The sequence below is a fragment of the Ascochyta rabiei genome, chromosome 5 (genome assembly GCF_004011695.2).
Source record: "Ascochyta rabiei chromosome 5, complete sequence".
Lineage (NCBI taxonomy): Eukaryota > Fungi > Ascomycota > Dothideomycetes > Pleosporales > Didymellaceae > Ascochyta > Ascochyta rabiei.
Genome location: NC_082409.1, coordinates 1,959,325 through 1,980,351, shown reverse-complemented (window position 1 = coordinate 1,980,351; position 21,027 = coordinate 1,959,325). Strand labels below are relative to the sequence as shown.

The following is a 21,027-nucleotide window of genomic DNA, read 5'->3' as shown; positions in this document are numbered from 1 at the left end:
TTTTAACCTAGAAAAGAGTGTAGTTACGATAAAGTTGATTATGCAGTAAAGAGTAGACTAACGCAAGCTTTTAACCTAGAAAAGAGTGTAGTTACGATAAAGTTGGATTGTGCCGTGAAGAGTAGACAAACCCAAGCTTTTAACCCAGAAAGGAGTGTAGTTACGATAAAATTGGATTGTGCTGTAAAGAGTAGACTAACCCAAGCTTTCAACCTAGAAAAGAGTGTGATTTACGGTATCGTTGGATTGTGCTCTTCAGGATAGACTGTTTTCGGGCCCAATAGTAACGCCCCCCCCCCCCGGATCCTCGTCAACTGCCGCCGTTCCAACAAACGGCAGACGCAAGAGGTCGAAGACGGGTTTACCCGGTGAGCGCCTCATGACACGGGCAGTCGTTTGTATACGGGCTTGCAGCTGACGCTGAGCTGAACGGGCGTGTCGCGTCAGCCATGGGCCGAGCGAGGAACGCGCTGGGATGGGGCGGAGATGGGCACCAAATTGTCGGAATCGGACCCAAATTCTCACCAGGGCTCTCTAGTGCGAGAGCGTCGCGCATGCCGAAGGAGGGATTTCACGGTGGCGCGCCGTGGTGCTGTCGTGGTTGCAGCGTCTGTTACGGTTTCATTCTGTGTCGAGACATGGCATGGCAGCGTCAAAGGTTCATTCCGTGTCGAGACATGGGGTGGCAGCGTCAAAGGTTCACTCTGTGTCGAGACATGGCATGGCAGCGTCAAAGGGCACAGGAGATGGGTAGACGGCAGCGATTGAAATGCATAGTGGGCAGGACCGAGCTGGGTAGAGCTGGGGCAGGCAGGCGGCCACTGTTGGGCGGGTGGACCAGGGTTCGGCGAGCAGAGGTGGGCGAGTGGGCAGAGGTGGGCGAGCGGCTGAGGGTGCACTAGGGATTTTGTGCGCCAGGTGGGCTGAGCGGTGAGGTGAAGAGTAGCAGGACAGGAGATGAGCATGGGCGAGGAGGGAGGGAAGAGCAGAGCAGCACAATGCAATGCAGAGGAGAGGAGTGGGAGGAGAGCGGTGCAGGGCAGGGCGGCGCAGTGCGAGGCAGAATGACCGAGCAGCAGAAGAACCGAGCAGCAGAATGACCGAGCAGCAGAATGGCCGAGCAGCAGAAGAACGGAGCAGCAGAAGAACGGAGCAGCAGAAGAACGGAGCAGCAGAAGAACGGAGCAGCAGAAGAACGGAGCAGCAGAAGAACGGAGCAGCAGAAGAACGGAGCAGCAGAAGAACGGAGCAGCAGAGAAAGGGAGCAGCAGAAGAAGGGTGCGAGGCAGAGGAAGGGGTTGAGCAGCGCAGTGCGAGCCGACGAGCAGAAGACGGAGCGCGGGACGGGCATTCAGGTGTCGAGGCGGCAGGGAGCAGGGCGCCGTGGGTGAGGGGCGCACGGCAACAGGCTGGCTGGGGGGATCCGCCGAACTGGCTATTCGCAGAACCGACAGGCTGGATAGTGGGACCGCAACTAGTCCCGACGCAGGCGCGCTCCGACGGTCGTCTGCTGTCGGCGAGGGCAGTGGACAGGGACTGGGGGAGGACAGAGACGACAAGTGGGTCCTCGATGGCTGAGGGCCTGAGGCGCGGGCGGTTCCCAGCAGCACTGCGCAGGTGGATCCAGCCGCCTCGGGCTGCCTCTGCTCGGGGACGCAGCTGTGGGCCAGCAGACGAGGGGAGGGGAGGGGAGGGGACGAGTGACGAGTGGACGAGTGACGAGTGACGAGTGGACGAGCAGCGTCTGCGCAGGCCGCAGGCAGGGCACCGGTACGAGGCACGCTTGCTGGAGTGCGTCGGTGCAGGGGTCTGCGGGTGGTGTCTTGGAGTCGTATAATTACCCTCCCGCTTCGCTCCTGCCCTGGACACTGAGTGAACCCCGGCCGTCCTGCCTGCCCGCTGCCCGCTGCCCGCTGCCCGCCCCAGTGCCCCAGCCCACAGTCGTCCGCGAACCCAGCAGGCCGTCTTGCTGTCGACGAATAAAAGCGACACCCTCGCCGTTGCCGTTGCCGTTGCCCTCGCCGTTGCCGTTGCCCTCGCCGTTGCCGTTGCCCTCGCCCTCGCCCTCGCCCTCGCCCTCTTCCTCGCCCTCGCCCTCGCCCTCGCCCTCTTCCTCGCCCTCGCCCTCGCCCTCGCCCTCGCCGTCACCCTCGCCGTCGCCGTCACCCTCGCCTCCGCCTCCGCCTCGGCTGCTATTGCGTCGGTGTCTGCTATTGCGTCTGCGCCTGCGCCTGCGTCTGCGTCTGCTTCTGCTCGCCCGCCTGCTCGCCCGTCGGCCCCCCGTCAACGAAGCCCAGCGCCCAACTGCGTGCGCCGTCCGCACCAGCCTCCAGCACGGCACTCGTTCCCCCCCGCCCGCCCGGCTGACCAGGCGGTCGCCCAGTCGCCGCCCCCCGCCCACGAGGCCCCTTTTGCTGCTCGACATCGTCCCAATGGTCACAATGGCTTCGAATGGGTGAGTGCACGGCTTCTCCCCGCTCCGTGCGACCTTTCTTCCCGCGTTGGCGCCCGCCCTGCCCGCCCTGCCCGCCCTGCAGCCTTCGCCCGCGCCCGCGCTCGCCCACGCCCACGCCCACGCCCACGCCCACCGTCATGCCATGCCATGCCGCGCCACGACCAACACAGAGCCACCCCACTGACCGAGGCCGCAGACTGCCCGTGCCCGCTCACAACAGCAACTACCTCGAAAACGGCCGCTACTACCACGGCTACCGGAGAGGCATGTACCAATATCCGTGTGACGAGGTGAGCGAGCACAGCCCCAGCCCACTCCTGCTGCACCACGGCCCCTTTCTGACCCGCATCGCATTGCAGCCCGAAAAAGACCGCATGGACATCTACCACAAGCTCTTCTCCGTAGCCCGCCGCGACCTGCTGCACCAAGCCCCTGTCCCACACAGCGGGGAAACCCGCATTCTTGACCTGGGAACCGGCACCGGCATCTGGGCGATCGACATGGCCGAGTAAGTTGGGCTTGCGCGTGGGCTCTGCGGCTCAGCTGACTGGCATGCGAGGCTAACTGGCGCTGCAGCAAATTCCTGAACGCAGAGGTGCGCTGACCCCCTTGTGCTGCATGCATGGCTGAATTCATGGCTGCATTCGTGGCTGCGTAGCTGCATTGCAAAACGAGACACACGGCTGACAAAGAACGCTGCAGGTCTTGGGCTTGGATCTCGTCAACATCCAGCCGGAAAGGTTGGTGCCCACCCTTGCACCTGTTTGCCGGCACACGCACTAACGCTGCCCCCATGCAGAATCCCCCCCAACTTGCGTTTCCGTGTACCACGCGACTACGAGAGTCCGTGGTCGCTAGGCGAGGACTCGTGGGATCTGATCCACCTACGAATGGCCTGCGGTAGCGTCACAAGCTGGCCAGAGCTGTACCAAAAAGTCTTCTCGTGCGCAAACACCCCTTGTGCGTGCATGACCCACACTAATACGCCTGCAGACATCTCAAGCCAGGCAGTGGTTGGATAGAGCACGTTGAGATCGACATGCAGCCGCGCTGCGACGATGGCACACTCGACCCCAAAGGGAAGCTCGTCCAGTGGTACGGCTACCTCGCAGACGCTACATGGCGAGTCTCACGCCCCATTGCCTACGACCATCGGACCCGCCACAACCTGCAAGCTGCCGGCTTCATCGACATTCAGGAAACCGTCATCCGCGTTCCCTACAACTCATGGCCCAATGATCCCCACCAAAAGGACATTGGCAGGTGGTACAACCTAGGCATCACCGAGGGGCTCGACGCACTGTCCTTTGCTCCGCTCACAAGAGTCTACCAGTGGGATCTCAACGCCCACGTCAAACCGCTCCTCGAGGGCGTCCGCAAGGAGATCTGTAATCGCAAAATTCATGCGTACAACAACATGTAAGCCGCTTTGTTGTTGTTGCACCAATGTTGACCCTGTAACCAACCAATACTGACCCCTTGCTCCGCAGACACATTTGGACCGCCCGCCGACCGCAGCAGTAGCCTTTGGGCGGTTTGGCCAGCATTTTTGCCCTTTCTGAACGCGCTTGCTATTTTCGGCTGTTCGCTCGCCACGACTCCGCTCTGCCTGACAGGCTCCATGGCCCGAATCGCACTGCATTCCTCTGTTTGTCATCGAAGCCGATGACAAACATTCGAGAGAACAGTCTGCAACCTTGAACAGTCGCCCCGGCTTTGCCAACGTTCCCTGTGCCGGAATCGTATGCACCGCACCCACACTACCGGTGGGTCGCACCAAGGTCGACCATGCAACCACGCGGTACCATATCTATCAACACATTCCGCCACCTTGAAATATGGATTCGTGATTCTCCTCAGGTGGTAATCATCATCTTTTCTTGGCGGCGCTATCCGCGACGAAAAAAAAAACCGGAGTTCTTTGGCAGTCACATCATCTTGGCGTTTGGTCATGCTTGGGAGGATGATGATACCTTGGTTTTGTTGCCACAACACGTGGACGACTTGAGATGAGCCTTTGTTTCGGGCAGACCACACTTTTTTTTTTTTTTTTTTTTTCCTCCCTTGCGTTTTATAGTCTCATTTCCACTAGCGGCTTTTGCCTCGTTACGCCCAGGTCGGATGTCTCAGCGTTTTTGCATCTTCGCAACGCTTTCTCGAACTCGTGGCTGGCTGCTTGTTCGTCCCTGTTGGTAAGGCATATGCATTTTCTCATGTTGCGATGGCCTTTACGCCTGCAGACTTATTGGCGAAGCGTCTCATCTCTTGGTGTATGAATACTATTCTGAAGGTATATAATAGTGCAACCAATTCTTTCTCCTTTCCCGGACCCCATTTCACGATTCACTTCGACCCGCGATCTGCACGGTACAAGGCGCACGCGAGTGTGCTTGCCGATCTCCGCTTCCAGCTGACCTTCCTCACGGCAGCATGACAACCAACCACAACCCGGACCTTGCTATTCTTTGCATATGTCACTGCCACGCGTCGCACCCAACGTCCCGGAAGCAAGCCATGTGCTCTGACAGCTTGCCCAGTAGCGGTTGACGCAGTGAATCATGGATGGGTATGGTGCAAAGCGGCGCACAACACCCCCTGCTTCGTTGTGCCTTCTCCGGCTTCACACCGGCAAAGGCACACAGCAGCTGTGCTCTTCGACGAACCCGTAACCATTACAAAACGCGAGCGCTGATGCTGATCCCAACGGCGTGTACAGCGTATTGAACACGAGGGCTGGTTTGGGAGCTAAATTGAATCATAAGATTGGCGGGGGAACTCTCCCTGGAAGCATGGCCACGGGAACTCGCTCGGCCGGCCCAACCCTTCGGCTCACAGACACGCGCCAACGATCAAGCTCAAGCCTCAAGCTCGACGCCTCAGCCAGGCCCGACCGAACGCCGCCGCATCCGCCTCGCTTCGCCATTCCAGTTCCTGCTCCTGCAGAATCCTTCGGCGCGTCATCTCTGCAACACTTGCTGGCCGAGCCTACGACTGGCGGTCAACCACCTACTCTTACGAGGCAAGCCAGCGGTCCTTTCTCGGTCACGCTTTCAGGCCGTCTTCGGCTCGCTTGCATGGATGCGGACGCCATCTCCCCCGTCTGACACTAGCAAGCAGCCCGCGAGTTCAGCATCGGCCGGTCGACGTCGGCGGGCAGCCTCACCAGACCTTACCAAGACGCTACTCTCGAGTGTCCCATCCGCTGCTGATGTTCCCTCCTACGCTCATATAGCTCGCCCGGTGAGATCAGCAGGTGGAGAACAGGCACGTGTACGAGCTCTCCATCTCCGGTCAGCGTCTAGCAAAACGACTCCACAACCCAAACTAGATGCAGTAATCCGCTCGCATTGTCGAGGGAGCGGCTCCCTCTTAAGTTTTAACGCGGTCCGCTGCCCCTGAGAACTTGCACGAACTGATCATCCGGTCCAGGTCCCCTCGTGCATGTGCACGCCGGTGCACAGATGTGCGGACCGGCTGCGCCCTAGTCGCGTCCCCTTTCCGCGGCGATTTAATGGAATTTTCCTTCCTGACTCTGTCGTGTCGCCCGTCGCACATGATTACTGCGGCCCCAGAGCGCATATTTGTCGCGTAATGCAACTAGTTCTAGACGACAATACGGCATGTACGCCCTCCCAACACGCTGGATGCCTCATCATCCCCTAGGCTCGGATGTGCATTTGGCAAATTTCAAGACCGCCATCTCACACCGCCCGTCCTCTGTAGACAGGGAACGCACGGCGTCTGGTTAGCTGACTCTAGGAAAATCACCGTAATCTGCCCTCCATCTCGTAGAACGAACCAACAACTTCAGGCTTTGTTGTGCAGACCGCGCAGGCCCCGGTCAAACCTTACTCCTGCCTCTCACAAAACAAGCCTTTCACAAGAAAACGACGGTTGCAGTACCCTCTCACACCAGTGCCGCATGCTCCGTAAGTGTATCTCTTCCTCCTCTTCCTCTTCCTCACTTCCATGATGACCAAGCTGGGGCCATATGATTTCCTCCCCATTGCACGCTTGTGTGAGCATAGGGTTGCAGGAACAATGCTTTCACGAACCAGCCATTCCACATCTTCTCAACACACCTGATACACTTTGTTAGCTGCAAGAGTGATTCCACCACTCCAGCTAGATGCATGCTAATCATTGGCCAGTGCACCGCCTCCCGCGAACAGGTAGCCCAAGACCGATCTACGACCCGTCTTCCACGTCGAGATACGCCATGCTACGGCAACCCGGTTGAGTTGATTAAACAAACACGCCCGCTGCACTGCACGATTGCGGAAGTTGGCAACCCGTCGCATGCGAGCTAACATCGTGGCTGCACGTAGCTCTGCCGAGGGCTGAGGAGCTTGGCTAAAGCGTTGGGATCGGTAACTGGAAGAGCACCCGTTCGCTGAGTGGGTAATTGGCTCTAACCCCTTTGTGTGACATTTGCATGGAGCCTGTGCATCCATCTTGATATTGGAGCTGCTACCAGTTACCGGCCGGGATCTCTTGAATCGAGCATCCTCGTGAAGCTACGTTGTGCGTGTGTTGTTTGCAAGTCGGCTCTGCCACGCATCTCTGCGTGGTGGTGGTCCCGAGTAGTGCCTAGGTATATCCACTCAAATGGCTGGCCATAGGGTAACCATGCGCCACCCACACAAGCCGTGAGTTTCCACTTGACTCTTATGCCCAAACTTGACAATGTTCTATCAGCTGCATCCACCATTTCTTCTTTGTCGTCACGGTTTCTCGTCTTTGTAGTCACGGTCTCTCGTCTTTGTAGTCACGGTCTCTCGTCTTCGTTGCTTTACAGTCGTGTCTTGCTGGTAAGTTGGACGTTGTGCTCTTCAGGCAGTCAGAAGTTCGGGTCACGGTGATATTGGATTCTTTGTGGGTGTATTGCTGACCTACGTGGTACTCACAAGCCATGACTCATTGTGCGGAGAATCTGTTCGGTGCACCTCGATGGCTTCGAACAAACAGACTTTGTGAATAAGTGGCAAGCAAGATGGGCTCGGTGCGTTTGCTCGTGGCAGCAAAACCTGATTTCCCACCACAAGGCTGGTAGTGGCTGTAGGTTACGCAGCATTGTACACAACTCGCAGACCCTGACCGTCGCATCATTTCGAGCCAAGCAGTCACGCAACGCTCGCAAACGGTTTCCACGTAGCACCTTTCTTATCAGCCATGATGCCAGCACCTTCGACTGTCCCAACGTGATGGAAGCGATGGCCGCTGCCAAGGCTCCGCGCAATGCCGTGCTCTCTTTCCACTCCAGACTGCCCCCAGATCCCTGCAGATCTCACCACCATGACAGCCGGAAGGAGCCGAATTGGCGCATCCTGACGTTTATCTGAACGTCAGACAACGAAAAATGACGAGTGTCCGGTTTTCGAGTGGCTGACACGCGCACGAAGACCAGGGTGCAGTGAAATCATCAAGAGCATATTGGGTCATACAGGCGGGGTGTTGTGATCGGCAGCCGTGCTTTCCTTGCTTGTGGGTGTGACGACGCTGCGTTGACGAGGAACTTGTGTCTCGTGAGCTGATGGCTACCGTGCTGGCAGGCTGGTCATATAAGGCAGGGAAGGGCCATTATGGTTCAGAAGGTGCAACTTTCCACAGCACACACAAAAGGACCCACGACCTCGACTTGTTCCACGCTGCTTCACCAACATAACTACCACATCCAACACATCAAAGCAACCCACACCAGACCATAATAATGGCATTTGGACGCCGTGTAAACGCAGCTCCAGCACCCACGACTGACTACGGTGCTCCGGCTCTTCGCTCGAACAAGCTTCACCGACCCCTCATCGCTGCCAACCATGCCTTGCACCTCATCTCCTCGTTGATCGTCCTCGGCATCTCAGGGTACTTCATCAACAAGTTCACACACAACACGCACCTCGTCTATTGGATCGCTCTTGTACGTCACCTCCCTCACTGCTTCGTTCCTTCTACTATTCCCAAATGCAATGTCAATCAGATCACTGACGAACCAATACAGGCCGCCGTCGACGTGTTCCTATACCTCCCTGCCCTTGCTCTTCCAGCTCTGAAGACCTACAAGGGCTATCTTGCCCCTCTCACCTGGATTCTCTCTTACCTCTGGCTCACGGCTTTTATCTTTGCGGCGCAGGATTACGAGTACAACGGTGGTTGTGCGGTGAACTCGCCTCGCTTCGTGAACAAGTGCAGCCTGAAGAGGACCCTTGAGGCGTTTGCTTTCATTGCTTTGTAAGTGGTTTGCCGGTCTTTGGTCGGCAGCGTGTACTTACCAACGCCCCAGCTTCACTACCCTCGTCGGTACACTCCTCGAAGCCCGTCTTTGGGATGTTCAGCGTTTCAAGGAAACGCACCGGGCTGGTGTCGAAAAGCATCACGGTGTCGGTGCTGAGCCTGTTGTTGGAGCACAACCCGGTGTCGCTGCGCCTACAGCTCCGCACGAGACTGTCTAAGCTTGCTCGGACATCTGCAGTAACAGTATGCACGTGAGCGAGGCTGATCCAGCCGGCGAGCTATTTTTTCTTTTGGGGATATCGGATGAAGTATAATGACCAACACTGTGTTCTGACACTCTAATGCGTAGGGAGACTAGGCGTTTTGGAGCCAGGACCGGGACCGCCAGGACGCAATTAATGTTTAATATCATTCATAAAGTTTCTCAGATGTGTCACGTGATCTCGAGCTGTGGAGACGACAATCATCAGCGCAAACTGCCCTCCGCCAGGGTAGAAAGGAATATCTGCACATTCAATGTCTCCACCAGCCGCTACTGCTGCGAGGCTATCCCTTGAGTACCCACCAGCCTAGACGCCTGCCTGGCCCCAAAGCCCCTCGCATGCACTTACTGGAACAACCTCCGCAGTCACAATGGCGAACTTGTCGTTGGACCGGCGGTGGTGACGTGACAGCTTTCCTATGCCACCCCTCTCCCTCCTTGACACGACAACACAACACCCTGCGCCAGCTCACAGTCCGAAGCGCGTACATTCATAGCACACGTATCCATAGTGCTCGGCACATCGAGCCAGGATGCTTCGAAACGAGCTTCTGGATTTTCCGAGGCCCCAGGTGTTGTCTCTACCCAGCTGACCACACGTGGCTGGGCAGATTTCTCTGCAAAGCTGGTGGTGAATGAAGAGGTGAGGTGTTGAGCTGCTTCGGTCTTCCCGTTTTCCCTCGATACCAGCAAGTACATGTGACCACCGACGCAAGCTGCGCCCTGGCTAACGGTGGAGAGCATGGGTGCTTGGTCCTTTGAGAACGGGCTGTTGAAAGCGAAGGGATGGGTGTCAGTCGGTTTGGAGGTTGAGGTGGGAGGAGTGTGTTATTCACATACAGGCTGGAGCTGGGGTAGAGAGCCAAGGCAGCCAGCAGTCTTTCGACCTTGGCCTTGACCTCGACCTTGGCAGAGGGATTTTTAGCTGTAGATGCATGCAGTTAAGAGTCATCGTCTGCGTGAAGTGGAATCTCTCTTTGTGTGCTTTGCTATAGACGATACCTAAAACCAAATGTCTTCCAGTCCGTGACATCGTCAAAGTCGTCGGCTTGCCAATCCACCTCAGCCACGCTCGCACTGCGGTCTGCGTCATTGTCGGCGACCTTGCCGGCTAGCACGCCTGCAGACCCCGCGCAGCCTTGGACACCCTCTTCTCTCTCTCGCTTGGCGTTGAGCCACTGCAGATACAGCCTCAACACCACCGCCAGCCCTACCACCAAGCAATAGCAGACCAAGATGGCCTTGAACGCGGTGTTGTAGTGGGGTGCCTCGCTTGAGCGAAAGAACTGCGGCCCTGCGATGTTGCCTGCGCAGTACGCGATGAAGAGGAGGGCAGTCATTGTCATTTTCTTGGTGACGCCCTTGTAGTTTGCGCCGACGAGCGACATGAGGAGTGGGATTGCGCCCGGTCCCGTGGAGAGCAGGAAGTAGCCAAGGAGCTGCACGCCAGAGGAAGTGCGTGGTCGGACGTATATCAGCGAGCTGCCGACTACGGCAGGGACGACAACGCAGATGATCAGGATGCAATTCATCTGGCGGAAGCGGCCGGCGATCCACCCTGTCCCTGCAATCGTGCCGGCTGCGATGACAGACGCTGGGATGACGAGAAGAGTCGATTGTAGGCTTGTGAATCCGAAGCTCTTGATCACTAGGTTCCCGAAGTTCTGGGTTCCGCCGTTGGGGATTTGCGTCAGCAGACTCATGCTGAAGATGATCCACGTCTTGGGGTCGCGGAGACACTCGAGCGCTTGATCGAGCTTCCATCTAGTGTTATCCGTCCTCCCTGTTCCCTCTAGGACGACGCGACGTGCTGCAAGCTTGCGCTCTTCTTCAGTGAGGAACTTGGCTGTCGCAATGCTGTCGGGTAGGAACAGGAGCATAGGGATACCCCAGAGGAATGTCAGAGACCCAAGGATGATGTACATCCAAATCCAGGGCGCGAGGGAGTCCTTGACGTGGCCTACACCGTATGCTAGAAACGATGCAACAAGACCGCCCACAGAATTGCCCGCAAACCACAGACCTGTGCGGGTGGGGATCTCGTCTCTGGTGTACCTAAGAAGTATTAGCACGCCACCTCCACTGCGACTTGCAAGCTGGTTTCATCGCTTACCAAGTACTTGTAATGAAAAGGAAAGCCGGGGTAATAGTGGCTTCAGCCACACCAAGCAGGAATCTCACCGTGATCAAACCGCCATAGCTACTGCACGCAGCTGTGAGAGCCACGACAGCGCCCCAGACAAATGTGTTGACAGCGAGATATTTTGCTACAGGGAGCCGAGTAATGAGATATGTAGTTGGGTATTCCCAAAAGAAATAGCCAAAGTAAAAGACACTGGAAACCCATGAGTATTGTTGGCCTTTCAGATGCTGCCAGTCGAGATATCAGTATAGTGATGACTGCAAGGAAGAACTTGTAACGTACGGTGTCCTCCCGCAGACCAAATACCGAAGCCGAGGATAGAATGGTTTTGTCCATGAAATTGAGATTGTATGTGATGAACATGAGCGGTATGAGTCGCCAGTCAATCTTCCTCAAGACGCATTTGGCAATGTCTTCTTCAAGCAGCTCGACTTCCGGCGTGGCTTCTCGTTCAAGCGGAGAACCCGCCATGATGTACTAGATAGACACTAAAGGCTGGATGAAGAAGTCAAGTTGGGTTGGAAAAACAACATCAAAGAGCGCACATCGTCCTTAAGGCGTCTCAGAGGCTGGCGCGACCAAGCATTCGCGCGCAGCTCTTATCGGTGCTTGACATGGGTAGTTGTTCCTGACCAACGATATCGGAGATAGTGTAACATTGCATGCAAGGGTGGGGAAAGCCAAGATCAATTTGTGGATCTTCGAAGAGACCATCTCATTCAGGCATACCGCAGCATGGGTTCAGACCCAGAGCCTTACCAGACAACCTGCCACGTAACGTTTGAGAAGCCAATGATTTGGGAGAATGCTTCGTCGCGTTGGTCCACCTGCTTGAGTAGATGCTCCTCACCATCTCTGCTGCCGATCTTCAGATCTTGACCCGAGTCTATCTGCAATTTCTTGGGCATGTGCATCTGCACGACACGATCCTCTTTCTCGACTTTCTGAAGCTCGTCGTATTCGAGAGACCACAGGATGTTGTGCCCCATGTTGGAGACGAATCTGAGTCCTCCCGCACTGACGATGAGGCGGCCAGTAGTCTTATCCTGATGTGCAGTGTAGCTGTTATAGTCGTGCGCCGGATCGAAGGTAGGAGAAAGAGCTGCTGAAGTAGATGCCACGGGAGCAGATTGCTGAGCCAGACGAGTTCCTTCAGCTTGAACGTACTTGATAGCCCATTCCGCTGCAATGCATCAGCGCATATTCTTGACCTAGCAACGTGAGACTTACCATGTGTTGGAATGTTCCACAGCAAACGTTTGGTAGGTGAGACCAATAGTCGGTACTCGGGAAAGTTGACGGCGATCGGGTAAAGAGCGAAGAAAGATACACCCATGGCAAATGTAGTGGCCTTGACCATCAACCACAGTGGCACTAGGGCGGTAGCGACGGTAGTAATACCGAGAAAGATTGTGATGCGCATGGTTCGATGAGGAACACGCCATTCGTAGAAACTTTGCATGTGTCAGCCTGAAATGCACCTTACGAATCTGGGATAACCTACTTGCGCAGGCTTTCGAAGACATTAGCCAAATCTGCGAGCTGTATCATGAACCACGGCCCCAGGCCTTCAAGAAGGTCGTTGGACCAGTTCTCATCTCCTACCTTCACAATCAGTTCTGTCAGCGACAAGGCAGTCGCACGTTGATTCTCTCGATGCTCGATGTCTTCACGTAGATCTTTCATGGTGTTGCCATGAGCACGGTGCTCGAGAGTGAGGTACACGAGCACAGCAAGCTAGTATGCGTCAGCACGTATTTTTGGATTGCGGGAATGTGCGCGGTGCACTTACACAACCCGGAAGCAGCATGTTGAAGTACCAGAGCAGATAATATAACAGCAAGTACTTGACAGTCGTTGCAGGCTGCTCCCAACGATACACCCTCCGCGATGTCATGATGAGCTCTTGGAATGGCGAAGAAGCAATCAAAAAGCTTTCGATATTCGGAAGAATAGTCTGCCTTGACGGTGGTGGTGGAGCGGAGCCGTACCCTATGTACTGCCCTCCGTACTGTGTCGCATAACACATGAGCAACTATTGTGTATTAGATGAGGCTGAACAGAAACTGAAAATCTCCCTCGACTCACATGCTGCCCATACGCTCTCCAGTCGATGACCAAGCCTTCTTGCGGATTGTAATTTTCGAAGTCCGACCTTGGCTTCCACTTGAGTTGCTCACGCGGCAAGAGCCTGACCTTTGTGATATGGCGATCAAAAGTCCACCGTGCATACGTAGCTTGACGTGCCTGCATCAATTTGGAGAGGTCTTGTATTGCAAGCAGCCGCTGTGCATCACTCTCTGCATCTTCAACTGCCTCCGAAGCGTGAATGAGGTCAACGTCGTTGCCGTGAGGGATCTCTTTCGCCGTAATATGTGCTGCAACCTGCTGATTGCTGTTCTCAGATATTTTGGATCTGATTGCGTCGATAGGGTTGTGGACGAAGTCCTTGATAGTAGTCTTGTCTGGCACCGGCGGATCGGTCACATACCGGGATTCTGAAGCGTCTTTGTTTCCTCCTGCGATTGCTGTTGTGGTGAGTTCAAAGTCGTCTGAAGCTCTCCCAATGTGGAGGGTTTTCCTGATCTTGAGGCCAGCTCTGTGCTTCTTCTGCTTGATCGCATCGACAACGTTCTGAGACGACGGCTGCGGACTATCTGACTCGTCCTGGGAATCTGCGCTTTGATCCTTCGTGTTGTGCGAGTCCGATAGTTGAATCTGTGCAGACTTGGTAATCTTGGCTCGGTCAAGTCCAACCTCGGATTCGTCAACCAGCGCGGGCTCCTCTCGTGTCGGCATATTCCTTCGGCTGTGGAACGCGCTGCGTGTGGGAAAGGTGCTTAGGGCAGCTAAACTGATAAACTTAGTGATAGTTCCAGGACGAAATTCTAGGAATAGTTAACGCAGCGCAGCCTGTTTGGTAGTCCGCGGCTGTTGAGGGCACGTCATGGGGCGTCATCTGGTCACACATTACGTGGTGCCGGGGAGGCGCAAACACGGCAAGCAAGACTGTGGTCAGTACGATGGATTACGAGTCAAACTCGTTGGTAATACGTTACGTCCCAATTCTATCTGCAGCACGTCGCATGGTGAAATGCAGGTGTTGATCGGGCCAATGACGTGCAATGGGTTGGAAGGGCCACGAGGATGACAGGCAACTAAGTACGCTAGATCCCGCCTGGACTTCACCACTAGCATTGTCCAGCAACTGCTAATGCACTCCTTATTTCCACCACGGTCGCTCGGGGCGAAGTGATGAATGAAGTGTCAACCGATCCGAAAGGAGGTCAATTTAGAAGCGCATTCTTGGCCTGTTGTGCTAGAAGTCAGAGTGATCTAGACAGACAGCCTCTACGCCCACGGCAAATACTTTATCTAGACTTGCATTAGTATCGCATTACAGCCTCACAACAGACCGTGACGCTTGCGCCAATACCAGAAACACACTTCCCATTGCTCTACAACTAAATTGACAGCTCAATCCCACAAAAAGTTCACCACGCGTCTCCACCCCCTAGATTTGGGCTCCAGCGGCTCTGGATTCTTCCTTACTTCCTCAAGCGCCGCGCGGATGGGCACATCAGCTAGATCCACCACTTTGGTTCCTTTGATGAACTTCCACAGTAAGAAAGCAGCAATCACAAGCGGAATGTCTAGGTAAGACGACACGAAGCTGCTCGTCGACCACCCGCCCTTTGTGAAGACGGAGAAGCCGCCGGTGAGCAGGATGGTGAGACACATGAACAGCGCGACGGGCGACGAGTAGGGTGTCCAGGTATTGTAGAAGGGTAGTTCGGTGCGCGAGATGCCCTGCTTCTTCATGGCCTGGGTAAGGCGGATGTGGTTGAACAGGATCGAGGACCAGGATACGAGGACGCCCGCAGCGGTTAGATCGACCAGCCACCAGAAGACAGCCATGGCGCTGTTGGATAACGCCATGAAGGCGAGGAACATGAAGCATGTGTTGAAGCACACGCATACGTACGGCACCCCCCAGGCTGTGGTGCGGAGGAAGACGGCCGGCACTTGACGTTTGATGGCCAATCCGTACAGCACGCGTGTCCCGCTTAGAAGAGCTTGGTTGGATGAGGACCATGCTGAGGTGATGACTACGGCGTTGACGATGGAGGGGATAGCTTTGATTCCAGCGGCTGAGGCGACAATGACGAAGGGGCTCTGTGTTGCGTCGCCCGAGGCATCATTCAAGCGGGGATCGTCAGAAGCTACAATCATACCAACGATGAGGACTGTTGTTGTTAGCAGGAATCCAAGGAAAAACGGCAACATGAACGTACCTGCTAGGATGTAAAAGACTAGGACGCGAGCGAAGACCTTCTTACAGGCCTTTGGAATGTTCCTACGCGGGTTCTGCGTCTCAGCAGCTGCCATTGCCAGGCTCTCGACTCCCGCGAAGCTGAAAACCGCGTTTGTCATAACCGCCCAGTAGCCCAGAAACTGACCCCAGGGCCCGGAAGCAATGTACTCCACAAACGGACCTGGCTGCTTCCAGTATCTGAACCCAATACGCTCTTGTCCTGGGATACCTCCGAGATCAATGACCAGCCCGAAGATGATCAAGAAAACAACGAGGAGGATCTTTAAGCAGGCAAAGAAGAATTCCACCTCTCCATAGATGCCCACGAACGAGATGCCGACCGCAAACGTAATGACGATGAAGATGCAAATCCACACGGCAGGATTCAGATCAGTCCAGTACTGGAACAGCACGCAGATAGCCGAGATCTCCGCAGGGACAGACAGCAAGTTGCCATATACAATGTTCAATCCAACCGCAAACCCAAAAGCTGGATCGACAAGGAACTCGGCGTGCCTGACAAACGAACCAGTAACTGGTAGCAGCGCCGCGACCTCTCCCAGCGCAAACTGCACCGCGCATACGATGAGCCCGACGGTTGCATAGCCCAGGAGCGCGCCGAGAGGACCGCCGGTTTGGATCGAGCCGCCGAGTCCGAGGAAGAGACCTGTTCCTATGGCGCCGGCGATGGCGATCATCTGGATGTGGCGCTGGCGGAGGCCTCGAGCGAGATTGTTGTTCTCGAGGTCGGTGACGAAATCACCCTCATGGTCGTGGTGCCTGCTCCTGGAGGCTTCGAGCTCGGCGCCATGGGAGACAGTGGTGTTGACACCGTAATCGAGGCCGTTTTTATCCATGTTGCCGCTGGTTTGTCTGATAGTTGCGGGGTCCGCAGTACTCTCAATCTGACCGCTGGTGTTGCGAGACGAGGTTGCAGTCGTCTTAAAAGTATCGTATTGGCTCTGCGAAGCAATTGCGCTAATCAGCGGCGCATCATCAGGGTCATTATTGCTGTGGATAGCCTGTCGTGCGCCTTGAGACCCAACGGGCATGCTCATTTCTTTGTACAAAAAGCACACTGATTGCGAGAAGGGCCGAGATATTGCGTGCTCCGTGTTGCTGCGCGTCCAGCCGGCGCACTACGCGAGCGGCCTCCACTGGGGTAGCGGGCGTGAGGCTGAAAAAGTTAGGGCAGCACCAGAAGAAGCTTCGTTGCCGTGCTTGTGGATGACAAGCTTCGGAAGACATTTCTGTTGGGTGTCGGAAGGACGAAAAGTGCCGAGGATGCGCCAAAACTAGCTCTGGATTGCGTGATAACGAACGATTCATTCGACGACGGCAAATCCACAAGTCCTTCTAGCTGCAGCAAGGATGCATTGGGCATGTTCATGCGACAGGTTGCATGTCGACTAGCTATGGGAAAAAGTTTGGCTAACTATAGGGCCGACGATAGTCCAGTAGGTTTTTACTAGCAGCAATGTGTATTTTTTTCTACTCTTTTTTAAAATACTTCATATAACGTACCCCACGGGCGAGCCGCTTAACGGGCGAGCCGCTCACTTTTGCCAAGCCCCCACCAAACTTCTCCTCCTACACCAATGTCTTCTTAACAACACCATTTAGACGCGTCAAAGGAAGCTCAGATACAGCTTGCGCTCCAGGCTCTTAAACAAGACGCGAATCTCTCTTAGCGACGCGCTGCAGCTATCTACAGGGTCCCTCAAAAGACACTAAGCAACTGACACACAGGACGACCTTTACGCGCAGATTCTATAGCCAACTCACAGAAGCTAGATAACAATAAGGAGGAGGTAATTATTAAGCATGTTCTTAAGCTAGATGCGTAAGGATTTTCCTCTTAGCTCTTAGATGTAGCTACTATAGCTAATTCTTTGCGCGCTAAGTATAATCTAGGCCCTATTAGCGTAAACTAGCCTAGTACGTTTGTTAAGCAACACCTAGAGCTTAAAGTTAAGTTTAATTGTAAGTACAACTATAAGAGAGCTCTCTGTAAGGATTCTAAGGTTCTATAGGGCTAGTTTAGCCTAGTAGCTAATATTAAAGCTAAGTATAGTATCTAGAATAAAGACATATATAACTTTAACAAGACAGGCTTTATAATAGGCTAGATCTCTCTAGAAGTAGTTATTACAGCTTTAGAACAATAGGGTCGGCTAAAGGCTATCTAGCTAGGCAACTAAGAGTAGGCTATAGCTATAGTAAGCATTAATGCTAAAGAATAGGCTATTCTAGCCTTTCTTATCTTTAAAGCCTACTACTACCTCTCTGCCTAGTATAAAGAAGAGGATCTGCCTTATAACTAGGTTATTAGAGTCTCTAATAACAGCTAGACTACTAATAAGCTTAGTCTTAACTAGTTAAAGCACTTTAATAGGCATATAAAGGAGCGTACTATTAGCACCTACTATTTACTTATTATTAATAGTTATAAGAGCTATAACTCTCTTAAATTCTAGTAATACTATAAGAATAACAAGATTATTACTCTCTATTTACTTCTTTACTTATTACACCTTACACAGCCTCTTAATATAGGTTGTTTTACTACTTTAAAGAAGGTGTATAGGCGCTAAGCTAAAATACTTATATATAACTAGATTAACTATATTATAAAGATAGAGTTTCTACTATACTTTATACGCGCCTATAATACTATAATTACTTCTAAGAATATCTAGGGAGGGTTCTAAGGTGCTAGATTAGTTCTATTTAACCTAGACTAGGTTATAATAGCCCTTAATGTAAAGTTACACACTCTATTACTACTACTACCTATTAATAACAAGCTCTAGCAGTTGTAAACCCTAAGCAACACCCTTAAACTTAGGTTGTAATTAACGCTTATAAAGATAAGGATTTAGAGGTATATAGATAGTTCGCCTACCTCTATAGTTAAGGCGTTTAAGAAGGTAGTAAAAGAGGTAGTAATAATTGCATATAAGCTAGTGTTAGCGCAACAGAAGATTACTTAGCTTTAAGCTGCTAATAAGGTAGCTATATAATAAAAATTATATAAAAGAAAGTAAGTTTAGGTAGAAGAGACTCTAATAGTTAAGGATAGCCTGTAATTAACAACTCTAAAGGAGTTTAGGGCGTGTAGTAATAGAAAGAAGGTAAAGAAGTAGGTGCGTGCTAAAGGAGGTAAGCCCTCCTAAAGATACTGTAGATAGTGTAATTAGACAGGACATAACGCGTAAACGTGTTAGAAAGAGGTAGAAGTAGTTTCTAAATAGTATTACAGGCTATACTGCACTTTATAGTACTAAACTAGGTTGTTTTAGGCTATAATAGGGTAGAGTTTAGTAGGGGCTTAGTAAAAGTAAGCAGCTTACCTATTAAGCGGCTTGCTAATAGAGTACGTTAATATATTCTATAGGTAAGTTAGCTATATAGGTAAGTTACTCTACCCTATTATAGCTTATATTAGCCTATACTAGTATTATTTATAGTAGTATAGTATATAATATTATTTAGTAACACCTTTTTTAAGCTTTTTATATATATATAAGCTATACCCTATATAGTAGTACTTTTTACAGTATCTTTAAGTTACCTTACCTCCTTTAATACGTACTTACTTCCTTCTCTTCTTACTATTACTAGGTGTCCTAAACTTAGTTAGAGTAGTTAATTAAAGGCCTTCCTTAGCTGTTAGGACTCTCTTCTACTGTAACTGCTTTCTTTTATACTATTTACATTACATAGCAGCCTTATTTACTACTTAAAGCCTAGTAATCTTCTATTAAGCTAATACTAGCTTATACGCTACTATAGCTACACCTTTAGTAAGCTTTTTAAAGGCCTTAACTCTTAATGTTAGTAAGCTACTTACATGCCTTTAGATCCTCTCTTAAACTAGGGTTAATTACAACCCTAATTACAGAGTTATTAGGACTTCTACTAAGGTAAGATAGTAACCTACTAGTATATGTTACAACCTACTAGCAGATTCTATTAACCCTAGTAGAACCTTTTTTTACTTACCTTTACTTTTACTTATAGAGAGTACAGGCCTTACTACTATAAGTAGGTCTCTTCTCTACCCTCTTATAGCTTACAGTCTGCTATTTTATTTACTCCTCTTTTAAATCTATTAGTTTACTAGATTACCTCTTTTAAACTTATAAAGTCTGCCTTATATAATAGTAAGCCTAACAGCTAAAAAATTTAGCTTTCTCTTAGGCTTCTACCTTTGTTAAGCTAGTAGTTAGCTACTACTACTTAAGGTTGCACTAAAGTTTTAGTCTAGTGTACTATTTCTTTGCTAAGTAGTAGCTATATTTAGAGTTCTTTTCTTAGTCTCTACCTCTAACTAGTATAGGTAGTATTAAGGCTACAGCTCTGCCTACTATACTAAGCATACCTTAAAAAGGTAATAATACTTACTTTAATAGTAAGATAGTAGCTAGAACAGTACTTATTTACTATTATAGGTTAGAGGTAGACTTATCTATATACCTAAGACTAAGAGTAAGGCTAAGAGCCTAATAGGTAGTAAGTACCTATTTTTAAGTACAAATTAGCCTCCTCTGCGCGTCTTCTAAGTACAGATTACCTGTCTTTAACATTTAGTAGGCTATATTATTACTTCTTTAAGGCTTTAAAGTACTAGCCTCTTATTCTACCCCCTAACTAATTAGTACCTTCTAAGCAGTCTAGTGCCTTCCTCTTTAACATTAGCGCCTTTTAAGTAGTCTAGCACCTTCTTTTACTACCTATTAAGTAGCCTAGTACTCTCTACCCTAATATTAGCGCCTTTTAAGTAGTCTAGCGCATCCCTTTAGCACCTATTAGGTAGTCTAGTACCTTCCTTCTTTAAAATATTTACGTGCCTTCTAAGCAGTCTAGCGCATCTACATGTTTTTTACCCTTCTTCTACCTTACTAAGAAAAAGTTTACTTTATTTATTAATTACTAGTAAATAGTCCTTTTACTATATACCTACTTTAGAACCTTTACTAATATATAGTCCTTTTATAACATACTCTTAATACTTCTTAAAGTACTAAGTACTCTGCCTTTACCCTAAATTACCTAAATTACTACTACTACTACTACCTACTACACTTATGTCTTTAATATAAGTAACTTCTAAGTAGTATTATATAATAATATTATACACCTAGCTCTCTTATACTAAGCTCTTTTAATTCTAAAACACCTACTTACTATACCTTAAGCCTTCTAGCTGCAATTTAATCTAGAAACTTCTATTAGATATTATATACTATGCCTAGATTCTACTAAATTATTATAAAATATATATGCTAATTACCTACATACCTATTTAAAAGAAGAACTTACCTAACTATCTATATACCTTATGTTTACACTACGCTAGTTACTTTAGAGGGATATAATTCTAGCGCTCTCCTCTTATAATCTAATTCTAACACGCTTTTCTTATAATAAGGCTATAGCAACTTACTATCGATAATAATAATACTACCTTTTAGATGTAGACTTATATCTAGAAAACTTAGAATTAAACACAGCTTCTAACATAAGAAGTAACTACGCTTTACTTAAATTATTCTAGTTAACAGAAAACTATACTGTAGATAATAAAGACACTTTCTCTATCTACGCTAATACTAACA

The 21,027-nt window shown here is 51.1% G+C and overlaps 6 protein-coding genes across 6 annotated transcripts, besides 21 other annotated features; 3 read left to right on the top strand and 3 right to left on the bottom strand.

Annotated features, from left to right (window-relative positions):
* Positions 1 to 925: 925 nt before the first annotated feature.
* Positions 926 to 1,030: a tandem repeat.
* Positions 1,004 to 1,726, top strand: EKO05_0003799 (uncharacterized protein; the record flags this gene model as incomplete). Its single annotated transcript, XM_038945264.2, has 1 exon — positions 1,004 to 1,726. One exon carries the CDS (start codon positions 1,004 to 1,006, stop codon positions 1,724 to 1,726), a length of 723 nt encoding a protein of 240 aa, XP_038800476.2.
* Positions 1,520 to 1,554: a tandem repeat.
* Positions 1,696 to 1,738: a tandem repeat.
* Positions 1,739 to 1,892: 154 nt separating this feature from the next.
* Positions 1,893 to 1,921: a tandem repeat.
* A 75-nt stretch (positions 1,922 to 1,996) lies between these two features.
* Positions 1,997 to 2,050: a tandem repeat.
* Positions 2,051 to 2,173: a tandem repeat.
* A 41-nt stretch (positions 2,174 to 2,214) lies between these two features.
* Positions 2,215 to 2,253: a tandem repeat.
* A 179-nt stretch (positions 2,254 to 2,432) lies between these two features.
* Positions 2,433 to 3,979, top strand: EKO05_0003798 (Secondary metabolism regulator lae1; the record flags this gene model as incomplete). Its single annotated transcript, XM_059636236.1, has 8 exons — positions 2,433 to 2,455; positions 2,652 to 2,745; positions 2,815 to 2,963; positions 3,032 to 3,050; positions 3,158 to 3,195; positions 3,255 to 3,398; positions 3,449 to 3,874; positions 3,946 to 3,979. 8 exons carry the CDS (start codon positions 2,433 to 2,435, stop codon positions 3,977 to 3,979), a joined length of 927 nt encoding a protein of 308 aa, XP_059492219.1.
* Positions 2,506 to 2,557: a tandem repeat.
* Positions 2,558 to 2,588: a tandem repeat.
* Positions 2,589 to 2,607: a tandem repeat.
* Positions 3,980 to 4,492: 513 nt separating the features above from the next.
* Positions 4,493 to 4,513: a tandem repeat.
* A 3,596-nt stretch (positions 4,514 to 8,109) lies between these two features.
* Positions 8,110 to 8,160: a tandem repeat.
* A 5-nt stretch (positions 8,161 to 8,165) lies between these two features.
* Positions 8,166 to 8,904, top strand: EKO05_0003797 (uncharacterized protein; the record flags this gene model as incomplete). The annotated part of the gene is made up of 3 exons (XM_038938354.1): positions 8,166 to 8,372; positions 8,454 to 8,683; positions 8,736 to 8,904. 3 exons carry the CDS (start codon positions 8,166 to 8,168, stop codon positions 8,902 to 8,904), a joined length of 606 nt encoding a protein of 201 aa, XP_038800478.1.
* A 1,033-nt stretch (positions 8,905 to 9,937) lies between these two features.
* On the bottom strand, positions 9,938 to 11,562 carry EKO05_0003796 (uncharacterized protein; the record flags this gene model as incomplete). Its single annotated transcript, XM_038938586.1, has 3 exons — positions 9,938 to 11,003; positions 11,062 to 11,318; positions 11,374 to 11,562. 3 exons carry the CDS (start codon positions 11,560 to 11,562, stop codon positions 9,938 to 9,940), a joined length of 1,512 nt encoding a protein of 503 aa, XP_038800479.1.
* A 284-nt stretch (positions 11,563 to 11,846) lies between these two features.
* EKO05_0003795 (uncharacterized protein) lies at positions 11,847 to 13,890 on the bottom strand (the record flags this gene model as incomplete). Its single annotated transcript, XM_038938351.2, has 5 exons — positions 11,847 to 12,274; positions 12,322 to 12,545; positions 12,596 to 12,828; positions 12,884 to 13,126; positions 13,180 to 13,890. 5 exons carry the CDS (start codon positions 13,888 to 13,890, stop codon positions 11,847 to 11,849), a joined length of 1,839 nt encoding a protein of 612 aa, XP_038800480.2.
* A 678-nt stretch (positions 13,891 to 14,568) lies between these two features.
* EKO05_0003794 (uncharacterized protein) lies at positions 14,569 to 16,464 on the bottom strand (the record flags this gene model as incomplete). Its single annotated transcript, XM_038938641.1, has 2 exons — positions 14,569 to 15,338; positions 15,387 to 16,464. 2 exons carry the CDS (start codon positions 16,462 to 16,464, stop codon positions 14,569 to 14,571), a joined length of 1,848 nt encoding a protein of 615 aa, XP_038800481.1.
* Positions 16,465 to 16,904: 440 nt separating this feature from the next.
* Positions 16,905 to 16,994: a mobile genetic element.
* Positions 16,923 to 18,796: a mobile genetic element.
* A 31-nt stretch (positions 18,797 to 18,827) lies between these two features.
* Positions 18,828 to 19,333: a mobile genetic element.
* Positions 18,977 to 19,028: a tandem repeat.
* Positions 19,314 to 19,754: a mobile genetic element.
* Positions 19,755 to 19,757: 3 nt separating this feature from the next.
* Positions 19,758 to 19,893: a dispersed repeat.
* Positions 19,894 to 19,915: 22 nt separating this feature from the next.
* Positions 19,916 to 20,156: a mobile genetic element.
* An 11-nt stretch (positions 20,157 to 20,167) lies between these two features.
* Positions 20,168 to 20,646: a mobile genetic element.
* Positions 20,468 to 20,495: a tandem repeat.
* Positions 20,647 to 21,027: the final 381 nt, after the last annotated feature.